Source organism: Mastigoproctus giganteus, chromosome 3, assembly GCF_048544385.1.
Source record: "Mastigoproctus giganteus isolate SK-2022 chromosome 3, ASM4854438v1, whole genome shotgun sequence".
Classification (NCBI taxonomy): Eukaryota; Metazoa; Arthropoda; class Arachnida; order Uropygi; family Thelyphonidae; genus Mastigoproctus; species Mastigoproctus giganteus.
The window spans coordinates 99,061,206-99,083,683 of NC_143577.1; the positions used below are offsets into that span (position 1 = coordinate 99,061,206).

Here is a 22,478-nt window from a genome sequence, read left to right on the forward strand (position 1 = left end):
ATGCGGTCTCAACAATGAGCCCTCATGTCTGCTGTCTACAAATACCATACTTCTGGCAGCATGGAAACCATTACTGGATTGGCATAAAATTAGATTTGAGGTCTAAACTGTTTAATAAATATTGACCGATTATTTCTTTCGGTCCTATAGCTGAACTTTAGAGTTTAATTTAGGGGTCTAATAAAATTGGATATGGGGGGGACATAAGGAATGTAGAGAACAGTGGGGAAGATGTCTCACCTGCTTTACAAAATAGATATCGCATCCTCAAGAATTATTAGCGAGTTGGACTAGGAGAGTTGGAAAAGAAACTTCCTATATCTAAAATAAAGGTAATCCCTGTTGATTTATAATTATTTAACAACATAACCCTTCCTACCTTTTTATCCTTTCTGCACACATTGTACTCCCCAAATTCCAATTCTGCACTGCTTATATATGTGTGAGACCATGTCTCTGATATCCCAACAATTTCTGCCTTTGACGTCTTGATCAGCACTTCAAATTCATCAAATTTATTTACTATACTCTTATCATTTCACTCTATTTATCTGCACAATTGCTCATTATATTCATCAGATTTATTTGGCCTAAAACACACTCCTACTCTCATTTTTCCTTTCCCACTGCTTATGTCACACCAAACAGACTCAACATTGCATCCAACACCAATTGGATGCACTTCCTTAGATTTTGCATTTCTTAAATAACAGCATAATCCCTCCTCCCTTTCTGTTCTGTCTATCCTTTCTGTACACATTGTACTCCCCAAATTCCAATTCTGCACTGCTTATGTCTGTGTGACACCACATCTCTGATATCCCAACAATATCCGTGTTTGATGTCTTGAATAGCACTTCAAGCTCATCAAATTTATTAACTATACCCTTAGAATTGGTGTACATGAAGTATACATGCACCTGTTTCTACTCTTAGTTACCCTAACACAGCCCATGTATTTACTTGTTCCACTATGACTCCCAGCAGTACTGGAAATCCCCATTGCCTTGCTTTCCAGACTGCTGTTCAATTGCATTTCAATAGAAGCAGTGCAAGAATCACTTTCACCTCTGCCAGCGGCTACTGTCAATCTATTAGTCTGTGTATCCCCTAATCTAGCAGTTTTCTGACCCAACTAACTCTGCCTTGATAGCATCAGCAAATATTCTTGCACCCTGTCTATTTAAGTGTATCTCATTCCTGTAGAAGCAGTCTCTCCTGTTAACAAGCACAGACCAGGCTGAGAAATATTCTACCCCTTGAGCCTTGCACAATCTCTTCAGGGCTGAATTGATCAACAAGGCTCTGATCATATACTCCCTCCTATCGTTCGTGTCTGGGCAGAATTGCAGACTCTTTCAAATTCAACCCTAACTCATGGCTTTTTTTCAACATTGACCTGTACTTGTTAAGTAATTCTGCTGGTCTCCTACTCTTAATATCATTAGTACCAACATGTACAACAATATTACCCTTTATGCCCTTAAAAGATGTCTGCTCTACGTCATCAACTTTTGAACCTGGCAGACATACCCTGGTCCTGTTCCATCTATGTTTGCACAATATGTTCCTCGTTTCCCTGATAATAGTCACTGACAACTAGTTTCTTTGGGACCAGCGTATTCTGCCTTAGGGGTTGTTGCTGTGTTTCATGATGTTCAAGTGCATGCTCTGGCATTGATGTGGGCAGCTGAGAGCTTGATGTGCCCCCAGTTTAAATCCTTCGAGGACATCCACCCTGTCCTTCAAGCTCTTATATAGGCCTATAACAATGCTGAGTTGGCACCTGATTTTCTCACACTCCTTACATCACGCACTTACAAAGACATTCCCCATTGCAATATCATGTCCCATTCCTGATTGCTCCACAAACATCAAAAGCAGTGCATTTCAAAAGACAACCGACTTTTAGAGTCAGTTTCAGAAGATTCAGAGGACAACCGACCCCCTCGGTTCTCCCTTTAGCCACAGCACTCCCATTAGTTTGAGCCTTTTTCTTTGCTGCTCTGGTCTGAGTCATGATTTCTATTCAATTTCAAATAAAATTCTAATACAAAATATAACCCTAAACTTATATCCCAATGCAGTTATAACATTATATATATATATGTATTTCAGTATCGAATATTATTATATCCAAGTTACATTATATGACTTATCTCATTTCAAGTTATATACATTAATTTATAATGTTACGTTTGTAAAAACTAGGCTATATGTATTTAGTTAAAAAAAGTACAATTTAATTGACAATGAAATTTAATAAGATTAGTAAATTTTACTGATTAATTGATACGGCTATACTCGCTATCTAGTTTTCTGCTAAACCTTACGCTGTCTAGTTCGTGTTATACGTTGTATCATATAACAATGGCGGCAAGTTACGAATGGTAAATCTATGGATACAAGGTATTAATTACTTTCAACATCACGTAATTCAAAATAAACCACGGAGCTTGACTAGGTCTATATGCTACTTATAGAAAATAATTTAATCTGACAATTAAGTCAATAAACTGGCTAAATATAATTAAAAACTTAGCGTTTGTAGGAGCTACAAAACTTGTCTAACACGTGGATTAATACCCTTACCTTTACTAAGTAATAACCTAAAAATCTAAAACTAAACTATTGTTGCTAGGAATATAAAGCGACTCTAGAAAATAAATTAATATGCCAATTTAAGTCAATAAAAAAGCAAAAATTTAGGAAAACGTCTCTATTTGCTTGATCCGTAAATACTTCTCCTGTTCTCATGTACTCTTGTATTTTCTCATGTCGTTCACTTTTATTTCTTTCAAATGAGGTTTTAATTTTGTCATAACAATATCCCTGACTACCTTGTTGGATTTGTATGTAGAGTCAGGCTTAGTATTTATAATGATTGTTTGTTTCTTTTGTCTTTGGTATTTCCTTAGTGTTGTTGTTGGTTTGTTTAGTTTGTGATGAATCTGCTTTGGTGGCCCTTGCTACTTGGGCGTAAGTCAAGTATATATTTCTTTATAATTATTCTTCTCTTCAGTCACTGTTTCTACTTTTGCTTTCAATACTTTGTTTTCTCTATTAAGTTCAACCACTATGTTCCAAAACAGACCAACAATTCACTATCTGCAATCTTGTTGCAGATGAATCCTATTTGTCTGTTTATGAAGAAACTATTCTAAGAACAGTTTCATTTCTTTAATTTGTCTTTCGGGATCCTCTATTAGATTTATAAGCTGAAATTTCCTCTCCTCCTCTGTTTTTTGTTACCTGTGGCTCTAAATTATCATTCTCCTTTTGATCTGTATTTTCTATCTGGTTTTTGCCTTTTCTAGCCCTTTTTACACTAAGGTGGCAAGCTTCTAAGTCTTTATTTGTAATTTCTTCATTGTTTAGCACCTCTATCAGGATTGCGATGAATATTTTTTGATTTTTCTGTTTTTTCCCCTTGAGTTTTGGTCTATGCCAGTCATTTTGCTGTTATTATAATGTTCCTTATATCCGGAGGAGTAATTTAAGATATATTTTTATAGTCTTAGGCCTATTAAAACTCAAGATACAATGTTTCCCATTTTCGCGGATAAAACTTTGCATCTTGGATAATACTGGTTGTTTTCATCTGTTTACAACATGAAGAATCCAAGTTCCTTGGTTTTTGAAGCCGGAAAATCCAAGAAATCCTCCCTGCTGCCATCGGTCACTGTCTGCCGTTTACATCAAGCGGTGCTTCTTGCTTATGTGTCCGTTCAACTCCCCAACTGCAGCACCCTCCCCAATAAGCATACTACCTGGGTAGTAGAAATGATGGAGATGCATTGCCCATACTTAAATAGCCATTTCATACTCTTTGACATTTAGTCAAGAATTATATTTAGATTAAACCATGCACACCATCAATCATCTCTCATATTGTGGAGTTACACTTCATAATTACCGTTCGTAATTACCACCATTGTAACACGATATCCGGAATTCGATAGCATTAGCTTTGTATAGCATAGTGCATAATATAATATTGTCAATTAATTAGTAAATCTATTAATCTTGTTAAACTTCATTGTCAATTAAATTGTACTTTTAACTATATATATATATATATAACGACTTGAAGTACAAATGTAACAAATAATTAATGCATAACTTGATACGGAAGTTACATAAAGGGAACTCGTAGATAACACTCGATACTGAAAAATAAATATAGCGTTATAACTGTGTTAGGATACAAGTTTAAGGTTTTAATTTTGTTCTGAAATTGTAATTTTATCGACATTAAATCGAAATCAGACCAGAGCAGCACAGCAAAAGGTTCAAGCTAATGGGAGTGCTGTGGCTCAGGGGAGAACTGGGGGGGGGGCAGTTGCCCTCTGAATCACAGCCTTTTAAGATGCACTGTTTGCTTGATGTTTGCGGAGCAATCGGGTACGGGACATGATACTGCCATGAGGGATGTCTTCTTGTGTGCACGATGTAAGGAGTGCAAGGAAATTAGGCGACAACTCAGCGTTGTTGAGGCTGTGATTCAGGGGGCAGTTGCCCTCTGAATCACAGCCTTTTAAGATGCACCGTTTGCTTGATGTTTGCGGAGCAATCGGGTACGGGACATGATACTGCCATGAGGGATGTCTTCTTGTGTGCACGATGTAAGGACGATGTGTGCACGATGTACGGTGGGGCAGTTGCCCTCTGAATCACAGCCTTTTAAGATGCACTGTTTGCTTGATGTTTGCGGAGCAATCGGGTACGGGACATGATACTGCCATGAGGGATGTCTTCTTGTGTGCACGATGTAAGGAGTGCAAGGAAATTAGGCGACAACTCAGCGTTGTTATGAGCCTATATGAGACCTTGAAGGACAGGGTGGATGCCCTCAAAGGAAATAAATTGAGGGGCCCATCAAGCTCTCAGCTGCCCACATCAACGCCAGAGCTTGCACTTGGTCACCTTGCAACACAGAGGCAGCCCCCAAGGCAGAATGCACTGGTCCCACAGGAACTAGTAGTTTTGGTGACTCTATTGTCAGGGAAATGGGGAACATGCTTTGTAAAAAGGATAGGTGGAACAGGACCAGGGTATGTCTGCCAGGGGCAAAGGTTGATGACGTTGTAGAGTGGATATCATCTTTTAAGGGCACAAAAGGTGATATAGTTGTACACGTTGGCACTAAGGATATTAAGAGTAGGAGACCAGCGGAATTACTTAACAAGTACAGATCACTGTTGAAAAAAAGCCGTGAAGTAGGGTTGAATTTGAAAGTGTCTGCAATTCTGCCCAGACACGATAGAAGGGAGTATATGATGAGAGCCTTGTCGATCAATTCGGCCCTGGAAAGATTGTGCAAGGCTCAAGGGGTACAATTTTTTTCAGCCTGGACTGTACTTGTTAACAGGAGAGATTGCTTCTACAGGGATGTGTTAGGTGGGTCAGAAAACTGCGAGCTTGGGGGGGAGACAAAGACTAATAGATTAACAGTAGCCACTGGCAGAGGTGAAAGTGATTCTTGCACTGCTTCTATTGGAATGAGAAGAAGCCTGAAAAACAAGATGCAGGATATTTCAGAGACTGCTGGAAGTCATTGCGGTACAAGTAAACACATGGGTTGTGTTAGGGTAGCTAAGAATAGAAACAGGTGCATGTATACTTGCGTGTACACCAATGCTAGGAGTTTAGTAAATAAATTTGATGAATTTGAGGTATTGCTCAAAACATCAAAGGCAGATATTGTTGGGATATCAGAGACGGGGTGTCACACAGATATAAGGAATGCAGAACTGGAATTTGGGGAGTACAACGTCTACAGAAAGGATAGACAGGATAGGAAGGGAGGAGGGGTTATGCTATTAGTTAAAAAACACATAAAATCCAAGGAAGTGAAGCCAGTCGACATCGATGAACAGGGCAGTGTCGAGTCAGTTTGGTGTGACGTAAGCATAGGTAAATCAAAATTGAGAGTAGGAGTGTGCTATAGGCCTAATGACTCTGATGAGTATAATAAGATACTGTACTGGGAAATAGAATGGGCCAGTAAATCAGAGAGTCTTGTAATGGGGGATTTTAATTTCCCAGATATTGACTGGAATTTGTGGGTTGGTCACTCACACACTAGCAAGGCTTTTGTGGATTTATTGGATGATTGTTTTCTACACCAGCATGTTCGGGAGGCAACTAGAGGGAGTAATACTCTTGATCTGATTATCAGTAGTGATTCTTCATGCATTAAGAATATGCAGATAAAGGAATCACTAGGTGGCAGTGATCACAGTGTGCTGAAGTGGAATTTACTCAAGGAGGTAACTACCATCAGAGGTAAAGGGAAGGGTTTTTGCTTTCGTAAAGGCGAGTATGATGGTCTGAGACAGTATTTAAATTCTATACAGTGGGACCAACTGATGATGTTACCAACAGCAAATTCAAAATGGGAAGCATTCAAGGAACTAATCTTGGAAGCTACCAGGCTTTACATACCAACCAAGAAATATTGTTCAAGGTTCAGTCCTAAATGGTTGTCAGATGAACTAATGAGACATATGGCAGAGAAGAAAAATGCATGGGATACATACAAATTAATGGGTGACATGGAAGCCTATGATAGATATAAGTTGATCTGTAACCAAGTCACAAAGGAGATTAGGCTTGCAAAGGCAGATTATGAGAAATCCTTGGCAAAGAATGCAGAGAAAAACAGAAAAGAGTTCTTTATCTATTTAAACTCAAGAAGGAAAGGGATGAATCAGATTGGTCCACTGGATGTTGATGGTTCAACAGTTGAGGATCCTGCTCAGGTGGCTAACAATCTAAACAAGTATTTTGCATCTACATTCACACATGAGGAGTTATTCAGGAAGGGGAATGTCGTAGGTGAAGTAAACATTGACAGTGAGCTAGATGATTTTCTAATAACTGAGATGAAAGTGGAGGAGAAATTGTTGAGGATAAACATAAAAAAGGCACCCGGGGTGGATGGGAGCTATCCAGTTATATTAAAGGAGGCAGCAAAGGAAGTAAGCAAACCCCTAGCCATAATTATTAGAGCTTCTTTGGACTCAGGAGAGGTACCCATAGACTGGAGATGTGCAAATGTAACCCCAATTCACAAAGGAGGATCAAAGGCTGACACAAGTAATTATAGACCTGTTAGTTGAACTTCGGTTCCAGGAAAATTAATGGAGGCACTGGTTAAAGAAGCACTGCAGGATCATCTGGACAAGGATTCAGTTATAGCTCAGACACAGCATGGTTTTGTTAAGGGCAGGCCTTGTCTGACCAATTTGATTGGATACTATGATGTAGTCACAAAAGAACTGGATGCAGGGAATAACTTTGATATTATATATTTGGATCTTAGAAAGGCTTTTGATACTGTTGCGCATGGAAGACTGCTGCACAAATTGGAGCAGTGTGGTATTGGAGGCAAATTGCTGCTATGGATAAAGGGATGGTTGAGTGGCAGAAGACAGAGAGAGGTAATCAATGGACACTGCTCAACGTGGACTAATGTTATTAGTGGAGTTCCTCAGGGGTCAGTGTTGGGTCCATTGTTGTTTTCTGTATTTAAAAATGATGTTGATGATGGTATATCAAGCTTAATGTCCAAGTTTGCAGACGATACAAAGGTTGGCAGGGTTGTTAAGGACACTACTGATGCTATGCTCCTGCAACAGGATCTGGAAAGGTTGAGCAGATGGGCTGAGAGGTGGCAAATGAAGTTTAACATTAACAAATGTAAAGTACTACATATGGGAAACATTAACCCCAGATCAACGTATCAACTCTGTGGTACTACACTGACAGTGGTAGAGAATGAAAAGGACCTGGGGGTAATTGTGCAGGCAGATATGAAGTTCTCTGAGCAGTGCCGACGAGCTGCAAGAGTAGCTCATTGTGTCTTGTCAATGATATACAGGAATTTTTCTAGGAGGTATAGGGATGTGATTATTCCCGTGTATAAGGCATTGGTCAGGCCACACCTTGAGTACTGTATACAGGTCTGGAGGCCTCATTTCAAGAAGGATGTAGAGCTGCTGGAACGAGTACAGAGAATGGCAACGAGATTAGTGAACGGAACAAAGGGTTGCTCTTATGAAGAAAGGCTTAAGTTTTGCAAATTACAGAGTCTGGAGACTAGGTATCGGCGAGGTGATCTGATAGAGGTGTATAAGGCTTTGAATGGCTTGAGCATGCTCAGTGCCGATGGGATTCTTCCTCTTGCTCAGAATAATCACCTGAGAGGGCATAAATTCAAATTGAGGAAGGACGGATGTCGGATAGATGTGCGGAAATTTGCCTTTAGCCAGCGGGCAGTTGGTTTGTGGAATAGACTTCCACCACTTGTTGTTGAAGTTGATAGCCTTAACAAATTTAAGGCTCAGCTGGACAGGTATTTCGAATGAACAGAGGGGTGAAATGGGAGTAGTGGTTGTGTTTTTTTTGTTTTTTTGCTGATGCTGAATAAGCTTGCTTTCTTGCATCATATGCCTCTGCTAATACTAATAACTGGGTTGTCACTATTGCAACAGGGTACCTGCCCACCCACCGATGATGAAGCCAACCTGCTTCGAAATGGTGCCGTCTGGGTGGTGAGGCCCATCTGAGAATAAGTAACAGTAGTCTTCTCTACCAGAGAAGCATTACTTATTCGAGTGCAATACCTAGGCAACTCGTTGTGAAGGTATTCACAATATGAGATATAATAAAACGATACATGCATACTACCTGGGTAGTAGAAATGAAGATGCATTGCCCATGCCTAAACAGCCTTTTCATACTCTTTGACATTTAGTCAAAAATTATATTTAGTATATCCTAGTTATTATAAAAATCTGATATTCCCTGTCAAAGACTAAGTAATTTGGAATCTCTTATTTTCGGTCTTCTGTGGCTTAAAATCTTTCTATCACATTCTGTCAAATTCATGTGTTTCCTCTATCATTCTCCCAGCTCCACTAATCACTTGGAACTCTTTGACTTTCTCCAGTGTGACTTTCCTAATGATGAGGTAATTTTCCTTGGTGATTTTAATGTTCGCAACCCCAGCGGGCTTCCATTTTCTAGTCACATGGACCCAGCTGGTCGAGATTCTGAGGCTTTTGCAATTTCTAATGACCTTGCACAGATTGTTCAATTGCCTATCATAATACCAGACAGCATGCTTGATCACAAACAATCCTAAGTACACGTTAGAGGTAAGTGATCCTCTAGGCAACACATCATAACTTAGGGATGGTCTGTTCCCCAATGGAGCCTTTCACTCAATATCATTCCCAACCTCATGTGTTTGCCATTACAAAAATGCAAAATGGGATGATCTGCAAGATTTCTTTTCTTGGTTGGATTACTGTTTCAAAACTTCTGATGTCAGTGTTTGCTCAGATCGTGTCAGTGAAATTATTATTTTAGGGTTGAAATCCTTTATTCCACACGCCTTAAAATCTTGTCCTTTATTTATTGGGAAATCAAGGTTTTCCAATAAATGTGCTAAGGCCATTCAAGATAAGAATGTTGCATATCACGATTGGTGCCTCCGTAGCCATGTGGGCAGGAGCAGCAGTGCGTAGCACACGCTTCTTGATTAGACTGGGGTTCGAGCCCGTGACCACCAAATACGGAGGATGCGGAAAGGTCAGGGAATGACCACCACATATCCCCGGAGCAACATGGCCTTAGTTGCTAATGCTCCTAAAAACCAAATAACAACATATCACGATTGGCTTGTATCCAAATCTCCAGGTTTATTTCTGTCCATCACAGTTTGCAATAATTGTAAATAAGTTATTAAGCAGTCCAACTAAAATTTGAATCGGCTAAGAGTAGAAACTTGCTTCTTATTCAAATGGTAGTCAAGCATTCTGGTCTCTTTCCAAAACAATTGGTTGCAACTTTTGCCCATCTCCGTTCCCACCTCTTGAAAACCAGATGATTCTATTGCCACTTTAGCCAAAGCTCAAGCTAATCTGCTGGCATTCTTTTTTTCTTCCAACTCATGTATTGATGATTTTGGTAAATTACCTCCTACAATTCCCAGTACATTCCATTCATTGCCTCCTGTGGTCTTCCATCAAAAGAATGTCAGAAGGATTTTGAACAATCTTGATGCTAAGAAAGCTCTAGTTCTGGATGGTATTTCTTCACTTGTTCTCAAAACTTGTTCTTCTGAACTTACTCCTGTTCTGCATCACCTTTTTTCTCTTTCTTATTCAAAAGGCATTTTCCCTTCTATTTGGAAATTTGCTCATATCCAGCCAGTTCTTAAAAAGGATGACAAATCCCTCCCATCCAATTATCGTCTCATTGCACTTACTTCTACTCTTTCTAAAGTTACGGAGAGACCAATTAACCACCAACTCTTAAATTATCTAGAAACCTTACACATGATCAATGATCATCATATGCATTTTGTCAGTGTCGATCCACTGTCGATATTCTGGCTTTTGTTACCCACCTATGGACAAATTCAATGGAAAAGTTGAAACTCAAGCAGTTGCCCTTGACATTTCAAGGGCTTTTGATCATGTGTGGCATAAAGGTCTCTAAATAAGCTTCCATTCTATGGTTTGCCAACTATTTTTTTTGTAGGCATTGAAAACAAACATGACTTGGAGGACTTCATTGCTACTTCACCATTTAAGACTTTTAAACAAGCCACACAATCTTGCATTGTACAGTAGTATGTTGCATGAAAATGTGATTGATGTAACAATGGCCGCAAATGCTATTGCACACACATATTCGTAAATTGGAGGGTGCAGGCAGCCTCGACCATGTCTGACTACCATACAATCACTTTCCAAGCTCCTAAAAACCTCCAGATTTTCCCTTCCCAAGTACATGATGTCATCAGGTCTAATGTTAATAAGGCAAATTGGACCAAATTTGCTGAGGCACTGAGTTCTACCTTTCAGGGAATCTCCCCACAAAATAATCAGTTACACTCTGATGAACAGGTATCTAAACTAATTATAAAGGCCATTGATGCCACCTTTAGAAAGAAAAGGCCCCAAATAAATGCAATCCCCTGGTGGTGCCCTGAACTAGAACCCCTCCGTCGAATGGTGCACCAGGCTAGGAAGCATTTTAAAAAATCTAGATCTAGCTGGCCTCCGGCTGAGATAAATGCCCAAAGGGAGATGTATCGCTCCTTGAGAAATAACTATACCCAACTAATAAGACAAAAGAAAAAAAGAAAACATCTAGGGCTCTTGTTGTTATCTCTGGTAATGCAGACCCTGGTGTGTTGCATACCACATAGTTACCAACAAGCTGCCTAAAGGTGATGTAGTTCACACCACTGATACTATGACCAGACTGCCAACATACACTTAGGATGGAACAGTCAATAACATCCTTGACTGATCTGTGCCTAGATGACCAAGCATTCACTTATGAACAACTCAACATTTGCAATGAGAATGATGCCTATGTCTCCAGATATAGAACCCCCTTCACAATAGTAGAACTAACAAATGCTCTTAATAGAACCAAGGAAAATGCCCTGGCCATGATTTAATTGAACCAGAAATGATAAAAATTCTTCCCAAAAGTCTCAGTCTCAACATCTACTTCACCTGTTTAATAACTGTCCAAGGAAGGTACATTTCCCATCACATAGAAACTAGCAAACCTGCGATTAATCTTAAAGAATCCAGAAAAACCTCCAAATGATCCTAAATCATACAAGCCAGTAGCTTTGTTACCAGTAACAAGGGGCGCTTCTGTAGCCAGGTCGGCAGGAGCAGCAGTGCATAGCACATGCTTCTTGATTAGACCAGGGTTCGAGCCCGTGACCACCAAATACAGAGGATGCGGAAAGGTCAGGGAATGACCACCGCATATCCCTGGAGCAATATGGCCTTAGTTGCTAATGCTCCTAAAAACCAAATAACAACAACCAGTAATATGGCAATTGTTACTGGTAAAAATAGCCTTGTTATTCAGATAATGTGCTTCTAAGAACATTATCTGAATGCAAACCTTCAGACGGACAGACAGTTTGGCTTCAAACCTGGATGTTTGACTGAGTATGCAATGAACAAACTAATGAGTGCAGCTGAAACCACCCAGGAAACCTACATGCTGGCTATTTCAATTGATTTTGCTGGTGCCTTTGATACTTTATGGTGGCCCATCATCCTCAAGAGTGTTACGCCTTGGTGGTATTCGACAGAACCCATATAATTGTATCAATGATTATCTTAATAACAGGAAAATAGCAGTGCAAACTAGATTTCAATGTAATAGTGAAATGTCACCCACGGATGTCCTCAGAGTTCAGTGATGGGTCCCTGTTTTCGGAACCTGGTGCTGGATGAGTTCCTGGAGACTGACACAGGCCAAGTCGACAAGGTTGCCTTTGCTGATGACCTTGTTCTCCTTGTGAAGGGTTACCAGAAGGGCCCCTGGAAGACCAGGCAAATCATGCTCTGAACCTTCTACAGAACTGGGCACAAACATAAGCTGGTAAATTCTAGTAAATCCAATTCTAGACAAAAACTAAATCCATCCTACTAAAAGGCAAATTAAGAAGATCACCTCTGATAAAGATTTCAGGACAAACAATAGCTCTAACAACAAAACTAAAATACCTTGGAGTCATCTTTGGCTTCAAGCTAACAAATGTTGACAAAAAGAGAGAAGGTATGCAGCATCATTGCCATAATAAGTAGAGTCGACTGGAGTTTAAAAAGGAAGACTTAAGCCCTCATTTATAAGGCTATCTTTCTCCCAGTGGTTACGTACGAGGTTGGCATCTGGTGCCCTAGAATGTTACTAGCCAACCATAGAGCTAAACTAGGATCCAACCAGTGTGCCATTCTACTTACAATTACCAGGGCATTCTGCATAGTCAGCACTCCTGCCCTTCAGGTTCTTGCTGGTGCACTGTCATTAGATTTAGAAATAATTTGAAGAGGCCTCAACTATAGGCTTAGAAGGCAGATCCCTACTGACATCATAGGGATCAACATAGACCTAACAACTGATCCTAAACAGGAAAAGAAAAGGATACTGACCTGTATATCAGCAATGGCAAGATAGATTGGACCAGTCAGATAAAGGTAACATCACTAGGAGATTCCTGCCCACAGGTAAAACTAGTCTTCCCCCAAACCTCCATCCTGCTTTACACCAGGCTTATACATTACATTTTTGCTAACAGGGCATGGCTCCCTGAATTCAAAACTCTGTCAACTTGGCCTCGCATATGACCCAAAATGTACCTGTGGTGCTGATGAGGATTGGGCCCATGTCTTATACAACTGCCCCAATTATCATCCCCACTGATGTATACTTGTGACAAAAATAGGACCCATAAACTGTGGAAATGAACAACTTTCATTTCTGATCACATGCACTACTGGCCTTCTCTGTATTTGCTCAAAAAGCTTTTGAGACTAGGAGAAGCAACCATGCATTGATAACCTAAAGCGAGACACCCACCTCTACCTTGAAAAGTTCCTCTCCCTGACTACGATAACTTCTGATAATGACTGGCCAGCTAGAATGTTTCCCACCCAGTGCAAATATGAAAGGAAATGTTTTTGATTAAATGTACGTTGTGTAAGTGAATGTACGTAATAGTGTAATTAGTATTGATATGTGGGAAATGAGCCCACTTAACCTGGCAAAAAAAAAAAAAAAAATCTATAAAATGTGTCTGTGTGCTATGGCTATTCAGGGTACTGTTCTGTTATAAAAGGGATCACTGTGTGTGAATGATGAGTGAATGAGAATATCCAGTAGGTGTTAATTGTTATACCGTGTGTGTGTGCGCGAAAAGTTTCTTTCCAGATTAAGATGTACAAATCGAGGGTTTAGTGTCAGACGTTAACTACAAAATCATTTTGTAGTAAACATTTTTGTAATTAACCAAGAAAAAGTCTTTACCATTTTCTTGGTTTACCAGAAATGTGCTTATAGCCCAAGCTAACTTGCAAACTACTAGAGAAATACATTTCTATGACATGATATGCATTGTTATTCGTTAATGTTAAACTAAAGTTGTCTCAAAACAAAAATGCAATTTTGTAGTTAATGTCTGACACTAAGCCCTCGAAATGTGAATGCAAGTAAAGTCACCTGTGTAAACTGTGCAGTGGCCGAGTGAATGTAGCTGTGATAAGTCAAAAAACAAAGTGTAGATGTCTTGACAGTTGTGTTTAATCTAGGTGGTACCTGTGTCCTGTCTCTGAGTGTATGATGATGGTGTATGAGATGAGGCAAATGAGTGAGTGATTGTTGTCACCTACCAGTCTGCTTCTAAATGAGTAATAAAAAAAGTGTGTATACCTGTGTATCTGAAAGGTGAAAGGTGTGAAAGGTGTGTGTAAGGTTTGAACATATGAAGAGTGTAGTATTCTGGCAGCCCCCCCCCCCATTGGACAGCAGTGGGGGAACCACCCCTGCTTTGCTGACACCACGCATCCGCTCTTTTGAGGAATGGCGTGGGAACTGCTGACACTGGCTACAGCTAGTCTGGCCAGTGTGGGATTTCATGAAGAGCTGCACTGTGTATCTACAGAGCAGACTCCCCTCCACATAGGACACTCTGATGCCACCAAAAATCTTTTACTTTCCTTAATAGTAGCCCCCCCTCTTGTGAGGAGGGACTCCTCCCATAGGGTGCCCTTCTATCCCTTTAACTTCATATTTCCAGGTAGACAGCTTCCTATTGTCCCACTTAATCTTCATCTGTTCCCTCCCTCTTCACTGTCATCCCCTTTCTCGCTTTACTCTTCTAGTGGTTTTTTCCCTCCTTAAAGCTCTCCCTGGCGAGCTTGGGTTTAGTCCAGGGTTTGCCGTTGCCAGAGAACTTTCTATCTGTGCTAGTACCTGACTGCCTCCCCAATGCAAGGACGGCAATGTGGGGCCCACATTAGGGGCCCCAGGCTAAATTCCAGAGGAACGACAGGCCAACCCAGCACTTATTCTGTGCAAACTAACACTAAAACTTACACTATCTCTTGTATTTACAGAGTTTGTAGCATCAAAATGTATAATATGCAGTTTGTAGGGGAAACACCCTGTGGTGCTTGACAACGTACACAATGTCCAACTTCAAACTCACAGAACCAACCTTTCTTCTTCCTCATTTATTCCTTCAACTTCCATCTTCTGGAACAACCTTCCTTCATATGTATTTCCTGAAAATTACAATCTACAGAAATTAAAGTCCATTGTCAACAAGTATCTTCTTTCATCTTCTCAACCATCAGCCCATGCATGGTACTAAGTACTATAGGTTCTAATAACTCTGTGTTTGGGGTTTTCATAAAAAAATAAATAAATAATATAGATGGGTGGGATCTACATTTGTGCCGTGGAGCTTAGAATGGAATGAATGGTTTTGCAAAGTGCACTCCTTGGTTATTTCCATCCACTGTGCACTTGTGGAGTGCACAGTGGATGGAAATAACCAAGGAGTGCACTTTGCATGATTCTTCCATGATTCTTCAGTAATAGGCACTGAGGTCCTGCCATGTTATTTAAGGATGTCCTGCCACTAAGTTTCATATTTACAATTGTACAGATTGGAGCAGAATGGTATTAAGGGTAAATTGCTACAATGGATAAAAGGATGGTTAAGTGGGAGAAGACAGAGGGTGGTAATCAATGGGTGCTGCTCTTCGTGGACTAATGTTATTAGTGGAGTCCCTCAGGGTTCGGTGTTGGGTCCACTGTTGTTTTGTATATTTATCAGTGATATTGATGAAGGTATATCAGGCTTAATGTCGAAGTTTGCAGATGATACAAAGGTTCGCAGGGTTGTTAATGACAGAAATGGCAGTGTGCTACTGCAACAGGATCTAGATAATTTGGGCAGATGAGCTAAGAAGTGGCAACTGAAGTTTAACCTTGACAAATGCAAAGTACTGCATATGGGTAGAAGTAACCCCAGAGAAACATACCAACTGTGGTACTACACTTAAGGTGGTAGAAAATGAAAAAGACCTGGGAGTAATTGTGCAGTCAGATATGAAGTTTTCTGAGCAATGCAGACAGGCTGCCAGGGCAGGTCATGAGGTTTTGTCAATGATATATAGGAATTTTGCTAGCAGGGAAAAGGATGTGATTGTCCCTCTGTATAAGGCAATGGTCAGACCACACCTTGAGTACTGCGTACAGGTCTGGAGGCCTCATTTTAGGAAGGATGTAGATTTGCTTGAGCGTGTACAGAGAAGGGCAACGAGATTGGTGAGGGGAATGAAGGGATCCTCTTACCAAGAGAGGCTTAAGTTCTGCAAATTGCAGTGGCTGGAGACTAGGCACCTGCACGGTGATCTGATTGAGGTGTATAAGGCCTTGAATGGGTTGAGCACGCTGAATTCTGATGGGATCCTTCCACTTGTTCAGATTACGAACCTAAGGGGGCATAAATTCAAATTAAGAAAGGACAGATGTAGAATAGATGTGTGGAAATTTGCCTTTAGCCAACGGGTGGTTAATTGCTGGAACAAACTTCCATCTGTCATTGTGGAAGTTGATAGGTTGAATAAATTTAAGGAGGAACTGGACAGGCATTTGGAGGGAATTGTGTGATTTTTTTTTTTTTTTTTTAACTGATGCTGCATAAGCTTATATGCTTACTTTCTTGCATCACATGCTACTACTACTACAAGAGGTGGTTGCTGTTGACAGCTTAAATGTATTTTAGTATTTTATTTTATTGTATCACTTTTAACCGTTATTATTTTGTAAATATATTGTATTTTTTTTAATAGTATTATAAAGAGAAGTCCACACATGGATTTAATAATCACATATTATGTGTCTAATAAATATCACATGTGATAAGGATTGAATTGGTGTGTGTTCTTGTAGTTGTTGAATGATTATATTCCTCCCTCCCTGCAACCTATTTAAAGAAAACGTTAAGATTATGGAAATATATTAAATAGCAACTTTTTAAATTAATTTTTGACATAATTGCCATTCTTTTCAGCATTTCTTTTATCAGTTCATGATGATATCAGAAACTTTGAAATATTTTTTCAGGTGAATAGAAATCCAGATGTGCCATATCACAAGTATAAGAGAAGATGGTCTAAGATCACAAATTGAAGTTCTGCAGTACACATCTTAGCATTTGCTATAGTGAAATAAAATTCTTACATTTCACATACCTTGTCATTTCTCTCCTGACATTAGAATTTAATTCATTCTCTCTGTTTTCCTTAAAAATGGCAATATTTCAATAAATATTGCCATTTTATGGAAAACAGAAAAACAAAAAAAGGTTAAAAATCATCCTTTCATAACATTTTGCTTTTCTTTATCATCTAGGATCTCTTAAAATACACACCTCCTGGCCACCATGACCGTATGTCATTACAAATGGCCCTTACAGAACTGGAATCTCTTGCAGAAACACTCAATGAACGAAAACGGGAATCTGAACAGCATCATGCTGTCAAAGAAGTCCTTAAACACCTTGGAAAATTCTCCCTAAAATCATTTGCTGACAGAGATCATTACTTGTTGCGGCAAGATGATGTTGTCCAGTTGGTAAGCTATTTCTGGTTTCCCCCCCCACCCCAATCTTTTTTTTTTTTTATTTTAAGTTAATATTAGTATTGTTGACAAAATGATATAAGGAAACAAGCTTATATAGCATAAGCTACAAAAAATATAAAATAACTGAAAATAAACAATGTCATCTTCTCATTTCTTTCAAGCAATTGTCCAGTCTTTCCTTAAATTTTGGTGAACATCTTAGTTCCACATGAGAGTAGGTGGGAATTTATTCCAGTAATCAAATATTTTTTGATAAAAGGGAATAATCCATTTTAAGGCTTTACACACCTCAATCAGGTTATTCTGCAGATGAATAGTTTGGTGTAAGTTATTAAATTTAATTAACATAGTACAGTATTTGTCTTCTGGGTGACTTTTTTCTGAACGTTCATTTGACTTGTCTGTGCAAGAGTGGCCCATCCATATAGAGAAACTATATGGATGGGGGCACTCTTGCACAGACACTTTCATCTTTCATCTACTTGGCTTGCTCCTAGTAGATGAAATTATCCCTGATCATTATTGTTCATTATCATTAAATGAACAATGCATTAAAACACCATTTCAGAATCAGGACACCAAATTCAAGGGTAAAAAATCAAATTAAAATTATAAAGATTAAAAAAAAAAAAAAAAACATACAAATAAAATAACAGATGTTATTATTTCAATTTGTTTATGGCAGGAATATGAATTATAAATTCATTTTTCTAAATTTCTGAGAATTTACTAATTGTGTTAAATACAGTAGAACCTTGATAAGAAATTCCCACAAGTTTTCTCCTGTAGTAGATTTGGTTTCCTAAGTCCCAATTTCAACTATACAGGGTGTCTCAAAAATACACAGCATAACTTCAGGAATGAGTTCCTCATATGTAGACAATAAAAATATTTTATATCAACATAGTTCCGGAAATGCTTGGTTTCCGAGTTTTGAAGGTCTATCTATGACACATAACTGTTCACATCACCTTATAGTAATTGTTCAAAAAGTCCACCTTCTGCCTGAATACAAGACTCACATCGACATCTCATGTACTCGCAAAGACAATGCCAAATTCCTAGCATGTTTCATATTGTCTCACAACCTGCCACAATTCGATTGCAGAGAGTTTCCACATCAGTTGGTGTTCTCGCAACACTCCCCAAATAGTCGAACATTGAACAACCAGTTGCATTGCTATTCTGCATGTGCTAATTCCAGGAGTGGCATGCACAACATCCAAAATCTCCTCCTCTACTTCAGGAGTCGTAGATCTTGGTCGTCCTATGACGGCAGCACGAGGTGTAAAGGTCCGATGTTCACAAAAGCGCTGATGGATACCTTCAAACGTTTTCCTTTCTGGACATCTTCTTTCTGGGAACCTTTCATGGTACAAACGACAAGCCTCCAGAGCATTGCCGTGCGCCAAACCGTACATAAAGAGCATATCTGCTTGCTCCTGATTTGAGTACATGGTCGGAATGGAAAACCACCAGATTCTGTCAGTATCTTGTGATGAAGGAACTCACCAGTGGGAGATAAGACATTCTAGTTAATAACTCGGGAACCAAGCATTTCCGGAACTGTGTTGATATAAAATATTTTTATTGTCTACATATCAGTAACTCATTCCTGAAGTTATGCTGTGTATTTTTGAGACACCCTGTATATATTGTAATGTATTATTTTCCAGTGTAAAAAGTTTTCCAGCATAAAAAGTTCATGATAAAGAATGCACAGTGTATTATTATAATGATGTTTTCCCACTTAATACGTTTTTTAAATATAGAAATTCTTTATTATATGTTTATTTCTTCACACGTGAAGGACAGTGATGCATTTGCCATTAAGTTCTCACAGTTCTCAATTACTTAGTGGATTGTTGCTGTGTCTTATTGTAATTGTGACGTTTGAGATATGTTGAAAGCTGAACTTATAATACTACTTTATTTATTTCTGTAGATTACTATTAGTATTTTTGGTAATTCTTTAAAGAATAACTGCATTTTTGTATGTCTACTGTATTGGCTCTAACTATTCTTCCCTCTTTGGCAGTTTTATTTTAGCGCTGCAAATATTAATTATTAATTAAACTATATTATAATTTTTTTAATTTGGAACGATGAACTCCAAAAGAATAAAAAGAAAGGCTTTGACATTAAAAGAAAAACTTGATGTCATAAAAACAGTGGAATCAAATCCATCTTGCAGACAAGTCGAGGTGGCAAAGAAACTTAATATGGCAGTTAATACAGAAAATGAAATTATGTCATGAAAAGAAATGTTGAACTTAAATGCCATTAATGTTTCATGTAAAGTTAAAAGGAGACGAATTGGAAAATATGGAGTATGTAGGAGGCATTAATGGTTTGGTTCAAGCAGATATCTGCTACAAATATTCCAGTTAATGGCAATTTATTGAGAGAGAAGGGCATCGAAATTGCTAATAGGCTTGGAGTGGATTTCATTCCTTCCAGTGGGTGGATTGATAGATTTAAGAGAAATATGGCATAGTTTACAAAGTAATTTATGGAGAATCTTCTAATGTGAATATGTTACTAGTTGATGAGTGGAGAAAAAGGGAACTCAGTGTTTTGATCAAACAGTATAAAAAGTGTGATAATTTTTAATGTTGATGAATTTGGACCCTTTTATAACCTAGTTCCTAATTAGACTTATGCATTCAAAGGACAGAATTATAGTGCTAGTGGGGGCTAATATGGATGATTCAGAGGAACTACCATTGCTTGTGATAGGAAAATCCAAGAAACCACACTGTTTCAAGAATGTGAAAACACTTTCACTTAAATACAGGAACAATAAAACAGCATGGATGACTTGTGCTCTTTTTGATGAGTATATAAAAGCTCTTATATAAGAATCTTATATACTCTTATATATAAGAGTATATAAGATTTAAAAATGCAGGAGAGAATAGAAAAATTCTTTTATTTGCTGATAACTGCCCTGCTCATCCAAAAAGCAATGCGCACTTAAACAATGTTTGTGTGGAGTTCTTCCCTGGGGATTCTATGTCAGTTGTGTAATAAATGGGTCAGGGAATGATCAAAGTTTTAAAGATGCATTTTTGTAAGTACCTTGTACACTTATGAAAAACTGAAAAGTTCAGAATTTCTTTGTTGATGCAATGCATTATTTAGAAGCATCATGAGATACAATGAGCCCTACTGTTATAATTAATTCCTTTAAAAAGGCTGCGTTCTATAATGAATCGAAAATGTTAATAGTGTTGAAAGGCTTTGGCATTAAAAGAAAAACTTGATGTCATAAAACAGTGGAATCAAATCCCTCTTGCACATGAGTCGAGGAGGCAAAGAAACTTAATATGGCAGTTTCTACAGAAAATGGAATTATGTCACGAAAAGAAGTGTTGAACTGAAATGCACTCAAAAAGTGATGAACAGGAAGGAATTACTTTGACCAGGGATTTCCTACAGAGTAGTTTGAGATTTACAGTAAATTTTTTATGATTGTTGATGTAAACAACGATGTTATCGCATATGAGTTGCAAAGTATTGAAGATATTTGCAATGAAGATCAAAATATGACTGATAGTGAGTGTGAACAAGAAGATGAGCCTGCCGTACCAACATTCCAAGATGCAATGATTGGCTCTCTTCAATGCAGCAATTCATTCATAGTGTGTCCAATATTCCTGAATCAGTGTTGAAGTGTGTCTGGGAAATTGATTTATTCTGTGTGAAGTTCTCTCAGAAATATTTGAAGCAGGTCTTCTCTAGATAGCTACTTGAAAAAATTATAAACATTTTTTAGTTATTTTTTTTTAGTACTACTTGTAATTATTGTAATTGATTTTTATCATTCTCATTATTACATTTCTTCTCATTGCATTCACATGTAGAATCCCACTACTAATAATGGAGTAGTAGTAATAATAATAATAGTAATGGAGGCATGTGATACAAGAAAGCAAGTGTATGAGCTTATGTAGCATCAGCCAGAAAAAAAAAAAAAAAAAAAAACTCAATTTCCCATATCCATTCCCTCTAAAAATTTGTCCAGTTCCTCCTTGAATTTATTTAAGCTGTCAACTTCCACAATAGATGGAAGTTTGTTCCAGCAATTAATCACCCACTGGCTAAAGGCAAATTTCTGCACATTATTCTACAACTGTCTTTCCTGAATTTGAATTTATACCTCCTCAGGTTTGTAATCTGAGCAAGCGGAAGAATTCCATCAGAATTCAGTGTGATCAACCTATTCAAGGCCTTAATACACCTCAGTCAGATCACCTCACAGGTGCTTAGTCTCTAGCCACTGCAATTTGCAGAACTTAAGACTTTCTTGGTAAGAGGACCCCTTCATTCCCCTGACCAATCTTGTTGCCCTTCTGTACATGCTCAAGCAACTTTACATCCTTCCTAAAGTGAGGCCTCCTGACCTGTACATAGTACTCAAAGTGTGGCCTGACCATTACCTTGTACAAAGGGATAATCACCTCCTTTTCCCTACTAGCAACATTCCTGTATATCATTGACAATACCCCATGACCTGTTCTGGCAGCTTGTCTGCATCGCTCAGAAAACTTCATATCTGACTGCACGATTACTCCCAGATCTTTTTCATTTTCTACCACCCTGAGTGTAGTACCACACAGTTGGTACATTTCTCTGGGGGTTACTTCTATTCATATGCAGTACTTTGCATTTGTTAATGTTAAACTTCAGTTGCCACTTCTCAGCCAATCTGCCCAAATTTTCTAGATCACTTTGTAGTAGAACACTGCCATTACTGTCATTAACAACCCTGCCAAACTTTGTATCATCTGCAAATTTTGACATTAAGCCTGATTTACCTTCATCAATATCATTGATAAATAAATATACAAAATAGCAGTGGGCCAAACACCGAACCCTGTGGGACTCCACTAATAACATTAGTCCACGAAGAGCAGCGTCCATTGATTGCCAACCTCTGTTTTCTCCCACTCAACCACCCTTTTATCCATTGTAGCAACTCGCCAGTA

The 22,478-nt window shown here is 38.6% G+C and overlaps 1 protein-coding gene across 6 annotated transcripts in view; it reads left to right on the top strand.

Annotated features, from left to right (window-relative positions):
* The window catches only part of LOC150088181 (rho guanine nucleotide exchange factor 10-like protein), a 465,691-nt gene that overhangs the window by 218,002 nt on the left and 225,211 nt on the right, over window positions 1-22,478 (top strand). For all 6 annotated transcript variants that reach the window (XM_090369366.1, XM_090369362.1, XM_090369365.1 and 3 more), the window contains one exon: window positions 17,257-17,478. In XM_090369366.1, coding sequence (XP_090225492.1) covers window positions 17,257-17,478 — 222 coding nt within the window. The remainder of the gene's footprint in view (window positions 1-17,256; window positions 17,479-22,478) is intronic.